The 19,230-nt window shown below is 42.8% G+C and overlaps 1 protein-coding gene across 1 annotated transcript in view; it reads left to right on the forward strand.

The window, feature by feature from the left end:
- Positions 1-2,899: 2,899 nt before the first annotated feature.
- Positions 2,900-19,230, forward strand: part of mtnr1aa (melatonin receptor 1A a) — a 47,473-nt gene continuing 31,142 nt past the window's right edge. The window contains exon 1 of the mRNA XM_080757792.1: positions 2,900-3,265. Coding sequence (XP_080613918.1) covers positions 3,082-3,265 — 184 coding nt within the window. The 5' untranslated portion in view covers positions 2,900-3,081. The remainder of the gene's footprint in view (positions 3,266-19,230) is intronic.

Consider the following 19,230-nt stretch of genomic DNA (forward strand, 5'->3'; position numbering starts at 1 on the left):
CCTGAGCCCTGAGCCCTGAGCCCTGGACCCTCATTGACTTTAATGACGTCAGCTGTAAGTGCTTGAGGGTGAGAGGCTGCAAGGGCTCCACATTGTTGTGAAAGAAATGGGACAGCACTTTGAAGATGAGTCCGCCATGCATGAGTCCATGACACTTTGCATCACTTTATAAAACCTGTCCTTATTCACAGCCAGTGCCTACACCTACATGCTTGGCCTATTTATACATGTCTATCATGTCTATTTTAGTATTTAAGCTGATCGTTTTATTATTAGTTTCATAAATACACTTTCCTGTGTGATATGGGTTGTAATATTCATATATAATAATATTCATTATACATTTCATTTCCATATTATTTTACTTTGGTCATTAGTCATTTCTCATCATGTTTCCCTTATTATTATTATTGTTATTAAATATATAGCCTATATCCTTCCATTCCGTCTCCTTTTGAGAACAGTGAGAAAGCACTATTGTGTTTGTTGACATTCTAATCGCGATACATAACTAATTTGCATATTTAAATGATTGACGTTTGGAGGATCCCCCTCATTCCCCTGGTAACGCTATGAACTGTGGGTAATTTCTTTGCTAAAGTCAGCATCAACGCTGACTTTGGCAAAGGGCACATAAAGGGGCGGGGCTGAGCCCTCACTGACTTACCGATTTCAAATGGGACATCCCTCAAGCCCTCGCAGACTTCACATGAACGCGCAGCTAAGTCAGTAAGGGCTCATTGAGTCAGCAAGGGAGTGGAGGAACAGCTTTGTGTATATACTAGCCCTTACCCGTTGTGAGCGGGGGTACTGCGCCCTGGGTGCGTTTTCGCATTTTGAATTCACTAATAAATTAATTATGAATTTATAATTTGTTAAATTGGAAAAAGGGCTTCGTTAAGACCTCCATATTATTATGGTCAATGCTTGTGTGAGAAGTGGGAGCGATTGGTGCAGGCGGTGAGGAGATATGGCGGTGTTTCTGACAGACAGACACACATTTAGACAGACATTGACTGAATTATAGTATGATGATATGATGATGATGATGATATGATGATGTGTGCATGTGCATGTGCATGTGCATGTGCATGTGCATGTGCATGTGCATGTGCATGTGCATGTGCATGTCTGTTTCAGCACGAAATGACTGTTTGTCTCACACACACACACACACACACACACACACACACACACACACACACACACACACACACACACACAATAAAAGTATAGTTTTATTATTATTATTGCGTTATATTGTTAATTTGTTACCCCGAGGTAAATCAACAAGTGTGCTTGACTCCAAAGGCACCGCTCACTTCACAGTTCACATTGGTGAAGTGAGCGTAAAAGTATCAATATCAATACCACATTGTGTAATTGTGTAAGTAAATGTTGAAATGGACTGAGTAAAATTAAAAACGTATTGGTAGCCTAGTAGCCTATAGGCTACTTTAGAAAGTAGGCTACTCATTATGCAGAATGTCCCATTTCACAAGTTTAAAAAAAAAAAGATAAAGCAGATCTACAAGCTGATTGGACAAGCTTAGATGGCTATTTTGACCACAATGTTATAGGACCAAAGTGGTTGATGCATGATTTGTATAATAATAATACAACTAAAGTTTTCAAATAAGTATAGTAAAATTAGTGCATGTACAATATTTGTCTCTCTCTATAAAGTAAAAGGCAATTGGAAGTATAGGCAGGCCTACTCAGTAGTGAAAATGCCCTGCATGGCTATAGGCCTATACTTCAAATGAGTGAATGTAGTTAATTACGTGTGTGCGCGCGCGTGCGTGCACGTGTATCCCACCTTGCGGGGACGCTGACAGCTCCATGCCCATTGTTCTCCCTCCCTCTACTGACCCAGTTATTGCAGGCACATTATAGCTGACAATAACACGCAGGCTTCGAGATTCCTTTGTCTCGCACGTCTATTGTCTGTGCTGTGTGTCTGAGAGCTATGCTGTAGCCTGCCTGGGAAATTTATACTGGCCACACGTCACTACATCGATCACAATGTGAACTTTACTATTCTGTTGTGAATCACTTGGTAACATCTGTTTTATTAGTAGCCTATAGGTTATACGCTCGGCTACAGCCTACTACTAATGCAATGTAAGCCCGTAGGCGTAGAGTTTCTTTATAGCGCCATGTGAGTATTTTTGTCCCATCCGAAATATGAATGGATTTAATTTAAAACATAATCATGAATGTACGCGGGAATTCAAAGTAAGCTGAACCACCGAATTCAATGAATGGTTGTTCTTTTTCCTGAAGGGGGAAAAGAAGAAAATGAATTGGGAATGGTTCCTGCAAATTAAAGATTATTGTTATGCTGAAATGGATAACCTATCGAAATATGTGACCATAAGTCCCCGTTTGATGATTTTATAGGGATTGTAGGCCTTTTATTTTTAATTATGTTGAATGTAGACTGCCATTTATAGGCTATACTAGTGCTATACGGTCAAACCTAGGCTATTCTAAAGTTATTTGTGTATAATGTAGGGTAGGCTAATAATAATAGTTTGTGCTAATATAGGCTACGACATGCTAAAACATGAAAACTTACTTTTTATGTAAATCATGAAAACCCATGACTGGTAACCGGCTTCTCCACTAACATCTGGAGTGACAAAACTGCACATTAATTCAAGTCTAGTGTAACACCAGGCTCTATACCGCTGTATGGCCACGGAGTGTCAGTATTTCCCTCAAAACGCCCCACAACAGCACCTCACGTCGCTTAGCCATTTAATCACATGTTATAGGGAGGTCTGAAGTTCCCTCTCTCATGTCACACATGTAGGCTATACCAACAAAGTGATGGGCGCGCACACACACAGTCATAAAAGTATGAGACACTGACACTGGAGCAGCGTGGCCGGGAGACGAAAGAAGAACAGGGGGAATAAAGTTCACCTGACAGCATGGAGGAGAAGATGATAACAGCGGCAGCACACCGGCATCTTCGGAATCTAGATTAGGATTTAGACATGCATATTTTGAAGGGACGGCAGAGCGATTATTTGGCTGAGTGCGTAAAAGTTGCGTGAATTATCATTATAGACAATGGTTACAAATGGGTCTCACCTGAACAGTTCTGAGCTAGACCCGGACCAAGAGCTGAGCAGTCGCCCCCCGTGGGTCACCACAACTCTGGGGTGCTTCCTCATCTTCACCATCGTGGTGGACATCCTGGGGAACCTCCTGGTGATATTCTCCGTGTATCGGAACAAGAAGCTCAGGAACGCAGGTGAGTCCCAGACAAGTGGCATCATGGTGGCGCCCGGTGCGCGCGGCACAGCCACAGCCTGTCCCACACAGGCTCAAAGCTGCGCTTTTTTGGAGTTCATTCAAACGACTGAAACGAGATCGCTTTTGTTCAATTAAACTGGGTTCTAATTTGTTGCGAAAATGTGTAACAATATATGTAACAATGTAACAATATATCCCCATTCAACGCATACTACCGGAGGAATAGGATGTCTCGCGCTAGGACGCAGACGACCGTATAAACAGCGGGGTATGGACTGGTATACAAACATGCATGATCCACAATCTTGCATTTTCAATGAATGGCTAATCAAAGAAAGGAGAAGGGGAAAAGGATAGGCTATTGGCCAAATGGAGCATCCTATAGTCTGTATGGTGTATTTCTGAAATAAGAATATCCCATATAGCGAATAGCGGTGTGCTTTCAAATCAAAGCACTGCTTTGCAACTATCGAGTGATACTACATTTATGCTTGATCAGTGTTATTATTATGCTCTTTCTCTCAGGCATTAGGCATATAGCCTATAGGCTATAAATCAGGTTTAGTGGTAGCCTTGATACAAGACTGTCATATATTATCTGACAGTCTTGATCCAAGGCTAGCCTATAGTTTAGTGGAGGCATTAAGTAGCCAAGTGAACCGAGAGAGACATGCAGGAATTTGATTGACACGTTATCCGGTGCCAAGAGAAGCGATTTATCTTGGCGATGCTTTGACAGTATAGCCGATCTCCTCAAGCTCTCCCCTCCATTCCAAGCATATCGATGTTTATTGACCCACGTGCTATTGGGAAGATGGCAATCAATTAATGTTGAGTACTTGAGTTAGCCTATATATCTCAACGATATGGAGTTTGCGTCACGGGTCGACCGGCATTCTTGAACAAATTAACACAAAACATTGTTGCGTTATTAAATAATGTGATATGACCCACAGAGGTGCGCTCATAAACCCACTTCAAGATTGACACACATAATGACTGTTTGTTTTATAATTGAGCTTTGGGAAATTGGACATAATTTAATAATCTCTGCAGAGGGAGCCATGTGCGCTTATAGTCGAGTGACCCAGTAGACTACAGTGGGATGCTGCGCTCCTGTCGCTGTCGATCAGTTGACTGACAGTTAGGCTACTAATATAGGACAGGGCGGACAGCAGGCTATACATCTATAGCCTACCTATAATTGACACTAAGAAAGAAAGAAAGTAGCCTACAAAAAAATAAAAGAGATATTAGTGTGACCAGTGAGTCTTAATTTCTGCGTTTCGCATTTAGTGTAATTATACAACACTGTTATTAGCCTAAACAGTATTTCACACACACACACACACACACACACACACACACACACACACACACACACACACACACACACACACACACACACACACACACACACACACATCATTCACATGTATGGAAATATGATTATTACTTCTTCTGATTTCATTGGTTCATGATAATCCCCCTTCATTGGTAAAACACACTGCAACTGTATACCATAGCTGTCCCGGATTTAGGCCTTTTAATAGTGGTGTGTGCACACAACACTATCCTAGCGGTTACATAAATAGAATGGTACGGGACAAAGGAGATTAGGCCTATATATTCTCTGATGTAGGCCTATGTGTGTTACTCGTTCCCCAAACATAGAGCAGCAAAGTCAGTTACGAGTGATGTTCACACAATTCATTATGACTTATGCTGTGTTCACAAACTTCACACGGGCAGATTAAAAAGATACAAAGATGTAAAGCTATGTATTTATTTTGTAACTGTCAGATGCATCTTTGCATCTGCTTCCATTGACAATGAATGGTAGCTTTGCATCTGCCCGTGTGAATGCAGCATTAATTACATGTAAAGAGGTCATAATGCAGTAGATGGAGGTTAATCAACCTCGCAGTGAGTTAGATAATCTTCACAGCATGTATTGATTCCTAGCATCAAATATGTGGCCCTGTATCATAAGCATGGATGCTCCATTCATGTCTGAAAGTGTCTTCTTTTTTTTCTTCTCTTTTTTCAATTCTTCAAGGCAATCACTTTAATGTTTATACACTAGCCAAGCACTTAATAAAATGGCATTAACATTGGAGGATTCAAGTAAGCTCAGCAAAAATAGGACTTAATGGTGTCTTACGTGACACTAAGTGACAAGTTTGAGGGAATACTAGCCAGTGCGGACTGTTAGCCTGGCTCTTCCAGTTCAAGCATTACAAGAGCATTCGCAATTTTCCAGCCCAGTTCCCAACGATGGTGCTATCCCAAGACTTGCAATTCTCTGATCTATTCATGCAAAAGAAAAGAAAAATGCATTGGAAAAAAGGTGAATTTACAGCCATATTTAACAACATAGAAACCTCTCAACTTTCCCCCTCTTTAAAAAATTCTGATCCACAGTACTGTAACTGCAAAATAATGCGTTCAAATCCGTATTTTCACCTGTGAGTTGTTGTATGTCATCCTGTTTCTCTAAATTTGTCAGCACTGTAAAACACGGTATAGGCCTACTGTGAAAGACATGTTGTAAACATGTTCATCACATGCAATCATGCATGCATGCACACACATTGCACTATACGGAGTAGATATTAGACTTTGGCAGTAGAATTGTGAATGCAACAGTAAACTGTGAGCACAGTTTATGACAGCAAAGAAAATCCTTCTGTTGATGTTTCTGATCTGGTGGATGTCCGCCTGCAGACTGAACGCAAATCTTGCTGTGTTTGACTTGGTGTAATATCCAACAGACTTCTGGCAGGGCTCTTTAACATGCTAGATAATTACCCATTGATGTCTCCATAAGACTACAAACATGAACGTTACGGCATTATCTACAAGCTCACAATTAACAAATAGTAAATGGTGCATTTATTTAATTACGATTTGAGTGGGCAAAACCATACCTCGATTAAATTGTTCATAGGGTCCTTCAGTCTTGCTGAAGGACACTTCGACAATAACCCTGGGAGTGCCCGTGATTGAACTGGGAACCTCACGGTTTTCCTATCCGGCTGTTCTACCGGCCACTCTACTCTACCCTGCCTAGTCACTGCCACTCACAACAACCTGTTGTGAGCTTGTAGATCTGTTATTCAGAGTGTACATTAACCATAACCTGAACCATACTTATTTGGATATAGAAAAGATAGGCAACAAAGTCTTATGCACAGTTTGCACACCTGATATGCTCTGAGACGGGTGCGTAGGCAGGGCTCAATGTATTCAGAAAACACAAGTGTTTGCCTGAACAGATACCTGAAGGTCTTTGACCGAAACGAGCCTAAATAAAGTGTTCGTATTGCAAGTGCAGACGGTGTGCGGGTCTTTATGTGTTTGTGCATGTTTTCTGGATATAGAAAAGATAAAATAAATTAAATACTGTATTTATTGGAATATTCTGCATGTAATAATGAAAATAATCACTCCAAATGTAAACTGGAGTCTAGTGGGTTTAGAATCACAACTGAATAGGCCACCTATATATATCATAATATATTAAATGAAAATCGTGACAAAATCCTATCGCAAACCCAGTAGCCTATCGTGATTCTTGGAATCAAATCATGGGTTGAGGGAATTGTTACATCCTATAGTCTTCCCATTGGAGGGACAGCCGGATGGTGGGCCTGAGATTATGAATTCACAAAATGTGAAAAATATTCATGGGTTTAATTCCATGGCCTACTGGCAGCGAGCTAAAGAAATTTGCCGTTGATCGGTCCAGTGGTTTGCGAGATTAGCCACGGCCAGACAGATATACTGACAGACCCGCACGCACGCACACACACGCACGCACAGTCGCACACACACACACACACACACACACACACACACACACACACACACACACACACACCTCTTCTAGATAGCTCACCTACTACTTCCCATCTTCCACGTCATAAAAAATATATAAAGACAGCAGTCTAGACGACATTGACTTATAGCTTCCGTGCGCAGCAGCCAGCTATCTGAGCAGCTGTGGAGATCTGTCTAACCTTCCACATTCTCAATCCTCTGGCAATTGCATTTCATGTTGCTGATGGATTCTCATCCGTGAAGAAATGAGGGGGATTAAAAAATTCTCGGCTCATACCATAAGTCATTTGAGGATGTCCAGTAGAAGCTGCATATATACTGTGTGTGTGTGCGTGCATGCATGCGTGACTGCGTGCGTGCGTGTGTGTGTGTGTGTGTGTGTTTTTATTCATTCATTATTATCCTTTTTTCCCCTCTTTTTAACCGTTTTTTAAGCAGCACCATGATGCTGAAGACAGACTGTCCATTCGTTGATGAGAATTCTGGACGTTGGATATTCAGTTGATTGGGTAGCCTGGCTCTGTGTCAGTTTGGGGAGATGTGAGACTCTGAGGGTCACACCTGTGCCATGATGCAGGGACTGACAGTGCCCACTGTATGGACTGATGCTCTGTCAGGAGGATGGAACAGGCAGCATAGACCTGGGACTCGGAGAGAGAGATTGTTGGAGGGAAATTGTGCGTGGGTGGGGTGGGCGTGTGTCACTGTGACATCGTTTAGAGTGATGAATGAGCAATAGAGCAAGTGAGTGAATGTCTCAGTGACCTCATCCCAGTCATTGTCAACGAACATGTTTTTCGGCAACTGGTGTTAATATAGGCCAATAACTTATCCGATTTATTTTCATTGTATATTTGTCCTTGTTTTGATTGAGAGCGGAAGCATTCAGTGGACAAGCCTCAACAACGCCAGTCAAAATCTATCGTGACACATAATGACAGAGAGGGAGGATGTTTTAGTTTACTGTGGAAAATCACCCTCCAACCAAGCTGCTCAGAATATATGTACACCACCATTTTAAGAGATGGGAGTTGCTCTCTCTGACATTGTGTACATGCCAAAGGAAAACGATACTTTCTCAGTTTTGTGTGCTTTGGCTATGGGCCAGCAAACAAGCTATTTCCGATCATTCACATTCATTACCCTTCAAGTATCCGTTATTATTGCTCTCAACTTAATAAAACATTTTGAAGAGCTTAGCGAGCAATTAAGGGTTATTTGTGTGTTTATGTTTCTCCAAATAAAGTGCATTTTTTAGTTTTAAATTGGCTAATGAAAGTTTTGTGAAACGCAACCAAAGGCCACCACCTCCTCGTTATACAATACAGAAACTGATTCTGCAACATTCATCACATGTTGGAAAACTTGGTTCTGTGAGGAACTGCAGCATTTATGCCTTGTTTATTTGAATATAACTGGGAGAAACCAGTGACCAGTTGTGCTAGATAAACCCAATGAAGCCATTTGGATCCTGATGCCTATGAATATGACACTGAACCTACAAATATTTTTTCAACGATTAAATATATACACACCATAGTACCTTTGAGGGCCCCTCTAAGCCCATGGCCCCCTGGAACCTACTAAACGTCTAACCCCTGTCTACACCAGTGGTTGTTGCACTCATGTTACACAGGCTCAGAGTAGAAATGTTACTGTTCATTGCTGTCCATTCTAATAGGTGGCTTATTTGGAAGAGAGGATCTGCTTGCCCACCATTATGCAGTCCACTTCTGACCATCCTGTATTGGTTACTAGAATGTTAAGATAAGAGCCTCACTTAACTTACTTACCTAACTCATTACGTGGCTGTTTGGTTGGCATTCTGGAATTTGTCATGTGTGTTTTGTGGGTTTAGAATCCCAACTGAAATAACCTATAATAGTGATCGAGGATCACAATTGGCCATTGGAAGAATAGCATGTTCCTATGTTATGTCCGCCTGAAACTCCCCACGGGTGGATGGTTCTAATGTCTACACCCTCCCCAAGACCAACCAGTAGCCTTGGATCAGCAGTAGGCTAGTAGTAGTTCCATACAACAAAGTTTCAGACGATCTGTAATCATGTACTAGTGTGTAATCACTCATTATGTTACGCTACTAAATGTGCATTTATAGCAGTGCTACACTGAAAATTGTGACCTATTTTATACGCATGTGTATTGTGTACACTAGATTTCTCTTAATACTAGGGTTGTGTAATTTAACTCAATTGCACTCAATTCCAAAAAATCATCAATCATCAATCATCAATTGGGAATTGACAATTGTGTAAAAAAAGATGAAAAAAAAGCACGAGGCAGACAGAAAAGTGTGTTATTCATTTTTTTTTTTATTACTGCTAACTCCATCGAAAACCCAATCACATTATTGGCTTGTTACTGTCTTCATGAAGCACTTGCTCCTAGAATGTTTGGCCATAAGCAGGTAGTGAGGTAGCATGCATTGTTAACCTGCACAACATGTCATCTCCCAGCAGGAAGCCTCATCATTACTTGCCACCCTTGACACTACAGCCTCTTATTTTTGAACCCCACTGGGCCCCATCTTGGCTTAAGATGCTAGGTTTTCACATCAATACTGAGGTGGCGTCGATTTGAATGAATGATTATCTCGTAGGCCTATACTGTGAAGACATGTTATATCTGGGGCTTAACTTTGTCAAAAAGAAATACATTCGATGTAATTTGCTGCCATTTATTTTACAATAGGGCTGTTGGAGTTGAAGTGTTAGAATATTATTCACAACCCTTCAGCTATTATTGTTAAAGTGGGCCTCAGGGCTTCAGCTATTATGGAGTTCCAGAGGCTTAAAAAGGCTAAAGGTCATAGCTTAGTATGCCTGTATTCTATAAGAGGTATTGTTGGTACGAGGTTTATTGCCAAGAAGTCTCAGGGCTCTCTTGTGTTTTCATAGTTGGGACTAGCCTAAATAGTACAAACATTGGTCTTGAATTTGATACTCGGTGTGTGTTAGTAGGACTGGCACAGCGGCCTAGTATGTCTCTCGTATAAGGAAGAGTTTAAAGAAACACAAGGTTATGAAAATACATTTTAGGTTAGCTATTTGTAGTTTAAAACTTTGATTAAGTGCAGTCCTCGTAACCCTAACCCAAAACCCAATGAATGCAGGCTTGACATTCTTCCGGTATTCTGTCTGTCACATTAAGAAACCTTGTTGTTGAGTAGTGATCAAGCCACACAACTCTGAAGTGAGACCTGCCCTTGCTGTTGCAAGTCCCTACTGTCTCCCCCACACTGTCTCCCTCTTAATTCTCCTACTGTCTGCTTCCCCTGTACTGTCTCACTCTCAGCTTCCTGAATGTCTGTCTCCTGTACACGGTCTCCCTCTCAGTTTAAATACCGTCTGCCTCACCTACACAAATCTTATTTTATAACACAAGTAAACCGCAGAGAGGCTGGAAGTGTTGGCACTCGAGGAAAGACCATGGGGTCTCAAAATCAGTAGGGTTTCTCCTTGCTGAGCACATTAAGATTCATACTGTAGCAAGCAAACCCATTTGATATATCATATGTGCAATAGTTGGGAGCAAAGTCTATTGGAGCAAAGTCTATTGGATCACCAAAAACAGTAGGGGTCCTCTAGCCTGGCTCCAGCCCTGAATTGCTAGCCACGCTAAAAAAAATATGTTCTGGAATAATGAAGTGAAAAGAAATGAAAATTCAGACTGAGTGTCATGCTAAGAATGATTGCACTAGAGGCAAGGTCACCTAAATCAGCAGGACTGTGTGACGCAGTGGGTGAGAACTGTCAGTTACTCACCACGTTTCCCTTTCCATGCACCATATGAGTCTACATTGCAACATTGTGTAAGTTACTGTCACAGCAGGTTTGTTAGTGTTAAGGTGCATTCAAAGCTGAAGATGTATCAGTTTCCAATCGCTTCAATTGCTACACATTGGTAAAACAAATCTGTAGCTGTAGCTCTCTTCCCCCTCCCTCGAGTGGTGGATTATATTATTGATTATTGCATACTATTGATATAACTGATATAAAAAGTACACAGTCATTTATAATACTTCGATTGAGCGTTCTCAATCGAAAAAAAGAGAAATTGCATCTGAGCCATTTTTTACTTTGGATTGCCGCTTTTTCCACTTCCACTGTGGTTGATGAGTTACACAGTTTGAACTTTGGGAATGTAACCAAATGGACCCGCTCGTTCCATTTTGTACTTCAAAACACCTAGAGCCAAGCTAGAAAATACTCCCAAAAATATCCAATTTATTTAACATAATTCCTGCTACTAGGCCTATATCATTTATGATATAGTAGCGGTTCAGTTCAGCCAAAACATTTCAACAACATTTTGACAACATCAACGCTGATTGACTGGCAGGGCGCGATGGGTGGAGTTGGGGGAAAGTGCTTCAGTTGGATTTTTCCAGCTGGGGCTAAGATACCAGACGACTGTTTGCTTCATTCACGTCATCCCGCTCGCCTTCGTTCGCATCACGCCTGTTCGTGCATTAACTTTGTTATCGCACCGCTCAAACTATCATGCCGGTTTGAATGTAGCTTTAGAATTGATACAAAACAGTAGATCATCGCAAACACACACAACCATACTAAGTTAGCATGAGATACCTTCGTTATAGTACAGTATGTGTTTTGTTCGTTTGAAGCTTGTTAAAGGGATGAGATGAGGATGGTTAAAATACTGTCTTTCATATTAGCCCCACTAAACATGCATAGACAAAACAAGTTATTTAATAACTCACATTAACTGGTTCATGGTTCAACAGTTTTAATTGCTAGGTTGTGCCCTGAGTCCAGAGGCCTTAAGAAGAGACTTAAAAGGAGGGTCTTGTCCGATGAACCTATAATTGCTATGACCCCATAAGAACCTCTGTGTGAAGGTTCATTCGGAGTTCAAAGGCTAGCGATACAGCCAGGACACCAGTCACATTCCTGTCTTAATAGTACTCAATAACATTTTCAAATCAATCCTAAATCAAACCAGTGAACCCGCGAAGCAAGGCTTAAATGAGTGTAATGTGTTCTCTTTTCGTGGATTTGATAAGAATGCACACAGCTGCATCCTGGATCAGTTGGAGTCAGTCAATTGATTTGTTGGGAAGGCTGGAGAACAGTCTGCTACTAGTCTCTAGTCTGCTTGAGACAAAGGAATGTATCTGTTGGCAGAGCAACAAATGGTCTTTTGGAAATGATCCTTTGCAATATTTAAGTTAATAAAAGGATGATTTGGTTAAAAGGCTAAAATGAGGAGAGAAGCTACAATCAGTCACGCAGTCCCATTTTCCATGCCTGTTGTTCACGACGCAGTCGAAGAGGATCCAAAGCAGCTGATCTTGATCTTGATCTATCCTCTTTTGAACCAAGTCAGTTCAGTTTCTTTTGACGTCATTAAGTCTAAGAGTTTGGGAATCTTGGACTTGTGTCAAAGAGGCCATTAAAGCATTTAATGGAGGATTGTGTTTTTAGGATTGACAGGAAGATCTGTGCATCATTGACGCAGCTATTTTAGGGCAAAGAAAGCAGAGAGCTCCTCACCATTTCTTCATCGCTGACACAATAGCCACAAAAATCCTGTAACAGTTAAGGCACAGAGGAGAAAGCACAGAAATTGTTTTCAGTAATTGTAAATGATCAAATATATTGTAAGACAGGGATACTCAATAGCTGAACCTGTGGGCCACATTATGAAAATGGCAAGGGGCCAGGGCCCAGTTGATAAAAGGACAACATTAATGATAATGTTTTTGCTTTTTTTTTAATGGATGAAAAGAGAAGTGCAATATGCATTCTTTTATGCTTGGCAATTTTCTCTCTTTTGTACATTCAACACAAACAACTGTTTTCATGAAACAAACTAATGTACATTGTCTGCTATTTGTCTTTGTCTGCCTGCTATCAAGTGGGTTAACAATAAAGATAGCTGAGCATCTCTCTTTCAGTTGGTTCACAATGTAACTAATTTATGACTTGACCCACATTTAACACAAATGGCTTTTCCATGAAATAAACTTAGAATAGAATAGAATATTAGAAATTAGAATATATGACTAAATAAAATAAAACACATTATACTTCTACCTATAAATAGATTATGTACCCAGCTTTCTGTCTGCTTTTGACGTATACCTGTCCATTCAAATTTCAAACTCTAGATGGGCCTGCCCCAAAGTTATTAGTGCAGCCACGCCCGGCAGCCGGCGAAAAGAGTTCTCAACAGGCCCGAAAATTAAGGCCCGGCACTAGGACCCTCATCAAACCCTGGCCTGTACAATCAAGACACTGTCCCCGCTGCCACCCTAGAATCTCCAACTATATGGAGCTGACCTGTTCTGACATTCCATATGTTGATCTGACCTCATCAAACCCTGTATACAAAAGACATGCTCCTTATATGGCCAGTACAGAATTCATTCCATGTTTATTCGTTCTGACCCCCCCATGCCAAAGCGCCAGCGCTTGCCCAGCAGTCTGCCATCAACGAGGCGGATGCGTGCATGCGACCTCGCCCTTATGCGTTTTACTGGTACAGTAGTTAAGTAGAGCTACAGTACATCTCTCTTTCATTTGCATTACAATGTCAGTCAGTTATGACTGGGCCCACATTAAACTAAAGTTCTCAAATCCTTCCCCCCAAAAAAACAAAAACCGTCGATTTTAATTTGTTCGTATGTAGCGGTTTGAAATGGTACCTTTTACATTGGGTGTGGGGTACCAGTCAGGGCGAGGCCTGGCAATAATAAAGTATTAAATACAAATAATCAAATGCTACAAAGGGTGCATGTACTCCTTGCACATAAACCCCTACAAACTGAGCAGCATGAAATCACTCCACTCCACTCCCACCCTGTCCAGGTTTTGATGTTTGTTCAGTATAGCAACACACGTTCAGTAGCAGCAGCAACACATACACAGACAGCACTGGTGTGTTAACAAAGTGACATTGTCGTTAGCTGGTCTCTGTGCTACGCTTGTTCAGGAGGACTGGATGCAGTCGGTTCTCCTGGCGAACACGCAGAGCTAGAGCTAATACTGAAGCTAACTAAACACAATGTGCAACATCCATTCATAACACGTAACAACGTGCTCTGTGCTGTGGATGTACGAGCGTTTCTCAATAGTCGAGACAACAGAGGTGTGTGTGAATGGGAGTGCGTGTGAAGTTTGAGTGACAGTTTCTAGGTTGCTGGTAGAAATAACGGTGGCTCCAAACGGATCGCCACAGTATCTGTCTCTGTGTCTCTTTATTCCTAGTGTATATATGGAGTTATGTGTCAGGCATGCCCTGAGTGTTGTGATGTCAGAACAGGGCAGCTCATATGGAGCCTTCATGGGCAGGGGCCCTGTTCAGAGCCCGGGCTGAGGCCTTTTGTGGTGGTTCTGGACAACCGTGGGTCTGACTGACTCGACACCGGGCACTGCACTCCCTGTGGGGGTGTGGAACACGTGTGTCGAATTTGAAGTCGGTGGGGCTATAATGGTTCTCGATCTCGAGTTACATGCATTACAGCCATACACACGTACAGACAGACGTACAGACAGACAGAGACATGGTGCATATATAGATTGATGAGATAAGATTTTAGATAGATAGATGAGTACTTTCTTTTGGTACTTTACTCACTCTCTCTCTCTCTCTCTGTCGGTCTCTACTCTCTACATTGTCCTGTTCAAAATGATTATGTGCCTAACTGTGAAGATTATTTTGAGTGTCTACTGTTACTCTCATTGCATCTGTTCTGTGTAAGTCCTCATGAAGCCTAGGGTGGAGGGGGTCAGGTTTGACAGATGACAGGATAGACAGGACATGTGACACAGGTCCATGATGGACAGAAGAGAGCACCACAGATGACAGGAGAGACAGGTCCACAGACAACAGCAGAGACAGGCACACAGACCACAGGAGAGAGAGGTCCACAGACAACAGCAGAGACAGGCACACAGACCACAGGACAGAGTGGTCCACAGACAACAGCTGAGACAGGCACACAGACCACAGGAGAGAGAGGTCCACAGACAACAGCAGAGACAGGCACACAGACCACAGGAGAGAGAGGTCCACAGACAACAGCAGAGACCGGCACACAGACCACAGGACAGAGTGGTCCACAGACAACAGCAGAGACAGGCACACAGACCACAGGACAGAGTGGTCCACAGACAACAGCAGAGACAGGCACACAGACCACAGGAGAGAGAGGTCCACAGACAACAGCAGAGACAGGAACACAGACCACAGGAGAGAGAGGTCCACAGACAACAGCAGAGACAGGCACACAGACCACAGGACAGAGTGGTCCACAGACAACAGCAGAGACAGGCACACAGACCACAGGACAGAGTGGTCCACAGACAACAGCAGAGACAGGCACACAGACCACAGGAGAGAGAGGTCCACAGACAACAGCAGAGACAGGCACACAGACCACAGGACAGAGTGGTCCACAGACAACAGCAGAGACAGGCACACAGACCACAGGACAGAGTGGTCCACAGACAACAGCAGAGACAGGCACACAGACCACAGGAGAGAGAGGTCCACAGACAACAGCAGAGACAGGCACACAGACCACAGGAGAGAGAGGTCCACAGACAACAGCAGAGACAGGCACACAGACCACAGGAGAGACAGGCCCACATGGAAGGCAGGAGAGACAGGTCCACACAGAAGAAGGACAAGGAAGAGCGGGGAGATGTCACATGAGAATATGTGAGTGAGATTGAACTCCCTACTCAACTGTTGTGGCTCGTTGCTTACGGTAGTTGTACAACAGGTTGTCTATCTAATAATTCACTAATGGGGAAGGACAGAAGGAGATTAGTTTGTGGTTATGTGTAGCATGCATCTGTCTGTCTGTCTAGTGATTGTGCGAAGTGATGTCACGCGTTGTGTGTGTGTGTGTGTGTGTGTGTGTGTGTGTGTGTGTGTGTGTGTGTGTGTGTGTGTGTGTGTGTGTGTGTGCGTGTGTGTGTGTGTGTGTGTGTGTGTATGTGCGTGTGTGCGTTGTGTGTTTCTTGTGTAGTTCACAGTATTAAATTGATAACCACAGATAAATCCACAGATGTATTTATCCCAGTAAACCTGCCACACTTTGTCCCTCTCCCTCTTTCGCTGGTCTGCGTCCTCTGCAATACATTTCTCTTCTTATCCAAACACATTTTTCAAGCATTTAAAAATACTTTGCTATGATTAATATGTTGTCTTGCTTTTCCCACGTAATAAGGTTGCAAGGAAAATAAAGGAAACTTGGGTGGAAACACTATCTACTCTTTCTCCCTCATAGATATGGTACAGTCAGCATTTGAATGCCCCAAAAACATTACATCTGTTCTCACCGCAGGGGAAAACATTGCATTCACGCCAATAAACTATTTTATATGAAACTTAACGTAATGTAAGACACTGTAATGTCAGCAATCACAGATAGAACTAGATAAAGTGCCCCTCGGGGCACAGGTCTCCACCAGGGCAGGTCAGGTTGTGGCCTCCTGGTGCTGCTATAATAGGTCAATGTGAAAAGGGTTCCATTTCTTCTTAAGCCTTGGATGGCAATTGGATGATTTGAGGCATTTTGTTCCAAAAATGTGTTTTACAAAAATTCCACCTGTTTGGTGGCTCTATAACAGGCCAATGTGAAAAGGGTGGGATATATTCCTCAGCCTAGTAGGAAAGTCTGTGAAAGATTTCACATAAATTGCACGCTGCGTCCATGATTTGTTCAAAACGGACCAAACTTTATAAGCCAATGAGGATGGAATATGAAATATTCAGACAGATCCGGCGGCTTGAACACATGACTATGGAGATAGTGTGTAACGATTTGTGGGATCTTTGGACAGAATCTGGAGGAGTAATATCCAAAAATGTGTTTTTCAAAAGTCAGCCTCTGTATAGTGTTTGCCCGAACGCGGCTGGAAATGAGCACAGAGTCAGGATGTACAAAAGCAGCCACACCGTGGTTTATTCCCAAAAAGGAGATGAACAGCATGGAAATGGCAGCATGCAGGCAGCAACAAACAAACAGGGCAGGTGGGTGTGCAGCTCCACCCTGCCCTCTCACTGAATTCAACACTGAGTTGGTGAGCTTCCTGGCAGCCTTTTATAGGCAGCTGCACCAATCAGTGTGGGCTGTACCATTTCACCTGGTTAAACATGCAACCCCCACATAACCCACATCACATTATCCTTAGCAGCCCCAATGCCTCCCTCAAACACCCCCGTGGCTATTCCACCATGGTCCAGTCCAGTACATGGTGCCCTGGTAGCCTGGTTCCCTGAACACACTGGAACAGACAGAACAGAAGCAGATATTACATAATTGTATTTTCATTTCATCATACTTTCAATAACCCAGTTAGACTCATGACTCTTCCTTTATGCCAATATACATACTTAAATGTGCCCACTCTCAGTAACGGAGGACCACTTCGTTACAGCCTCCTGGTGGCGCTATAACAGGCCGTTCTGGAATTTGTTGGGCAGAGGTTCAGGTGCAAAATTTGGCAACGACCGGGTTAATGGTGCCGGAGATTAGCTGTACACAGACGGACGGACGGACACACGGATGGACGGAAGGACACACACACACACACACACACACACACACACACACACACACACACACACACACACACACACACACACACGGACGGACGGACGGACGGAGTGCAAAACATACTCTCTCCCCATGCCTTCGGCCTGGTGGAGTAATATATGTGTGTACACTGTACAGTGTATGTGTGTACAGTACGTGTACGTACACTTGTACTTCATGTATGTCAGTGCCCCACTTACCACAAAAAAGTCTGAGAATTTCTGCAGGCCTCCATTTGGAGTGGAGCGAGATCAGAGGCCTGGCCACACAAGACTATAGGACATGACAACTTGTTGACATTAGAATGTAGTTCAAAAATCATGCTCCCAGCATTTCCAGCATGGGAGAACAGATTTGTTGTCCACACCCCTGACTTCGACTAGACACTGACTGTATAGAGAAAGTCTGAATCTATGAATATTCAAATATGCAAATTTGCCCTTGACATGAAAAAGTTTGAGAACCACTGGCGTATTTGGACCATGATAGATTTGCGGGACATAGCCGGCTCAGATTGAGGAAGTAACAGGAGAAGAATGTAAGTAAGTAAGTAAGTAAGTAAGTAAGTAAGTATAAGTAAGTAAGTAAGTAAGTAAGTAGGTAAGTAAGTAAGTGGGTAAGTAAGTAAGTGCATTTTATTCATAAAGCACTTTTCAAAACAAAGTTACAAAGTGCTGTACAAACAGTAAAACACAAGATTAATAACACGACAAGAAGAAAAGCAAAACATTGACCTGCACAAATAGGTCAGGTAGACATTTCACAGCCCAAATGCAAACGAAATAAATGTGAAAAGTGCTCTCTGGCGTCAAGTTCTGCACATAACAATCTGTATAAAATGGTGCATTTATATTCACCCTTTCACGCAGGCACCAGCCCATTCATCATCGGGAGCAGTTGGTTCAGTGTCTTGCTCAAGGACACTTCAACACTAACGCAGGGGGAGCTGGGGATCGATCTGGGAACCTTCCAATAACGTCCCACGTCCTAACGTGACCGCTCTACTTCCTGAGCCATTGCTGCCTGTGACAGTCATGCCTCCAAGAGGAGTTAACTGTAGACTTCAGGGCGTATACGTCATATACCTCCCTTTTCCCCATCTCTCCTCGTTACGCCTCCCAGACATCATCATCGCCCAGTATGTTTCCACATCTCTCTCTCTCTCTCTCTCTCTCTCTCTCTCTCTCTGACGCTCATTAAATGTATCCTGCATTATACTCTATGACACCCTGTCTGATTGCATCACTCACATCCAGCAGCCCCTCTGCTGAATGAGGGCTCTATAGTGTCAGGCCATATACCTGTAGCACTGTCCTGCCAATATGGTTCCGCGTCAAAGCCAGCCGGGCCAGTAACCCAGGTGCCTCACAAAACCTGCTGTTCCACGCAGAGAGATTAACCAATGGTCCTTGACCTTTAACCACTTCATCCCCAGAATAGGGATGCTAGGGTTCATGTGGTTACAACGTTGGTTTGGCTCATGTATGTGTGTGTGTGTGTGTGTGTGTGTGTGTGTGTGTGTGTTT

Source organism: Protomyctophum bolini (genome assembly GCF_963924005.1).
Source record: "Protomyctophum bolini genome assembly, chromosome: 3".
NCBI classification, from domain to species: Eukaryota; Metazoa; Chordata; class Actinopteri; order Myctophiformes; family Myctophidae; genus Protomyctophum; species Protomyctophum bolini.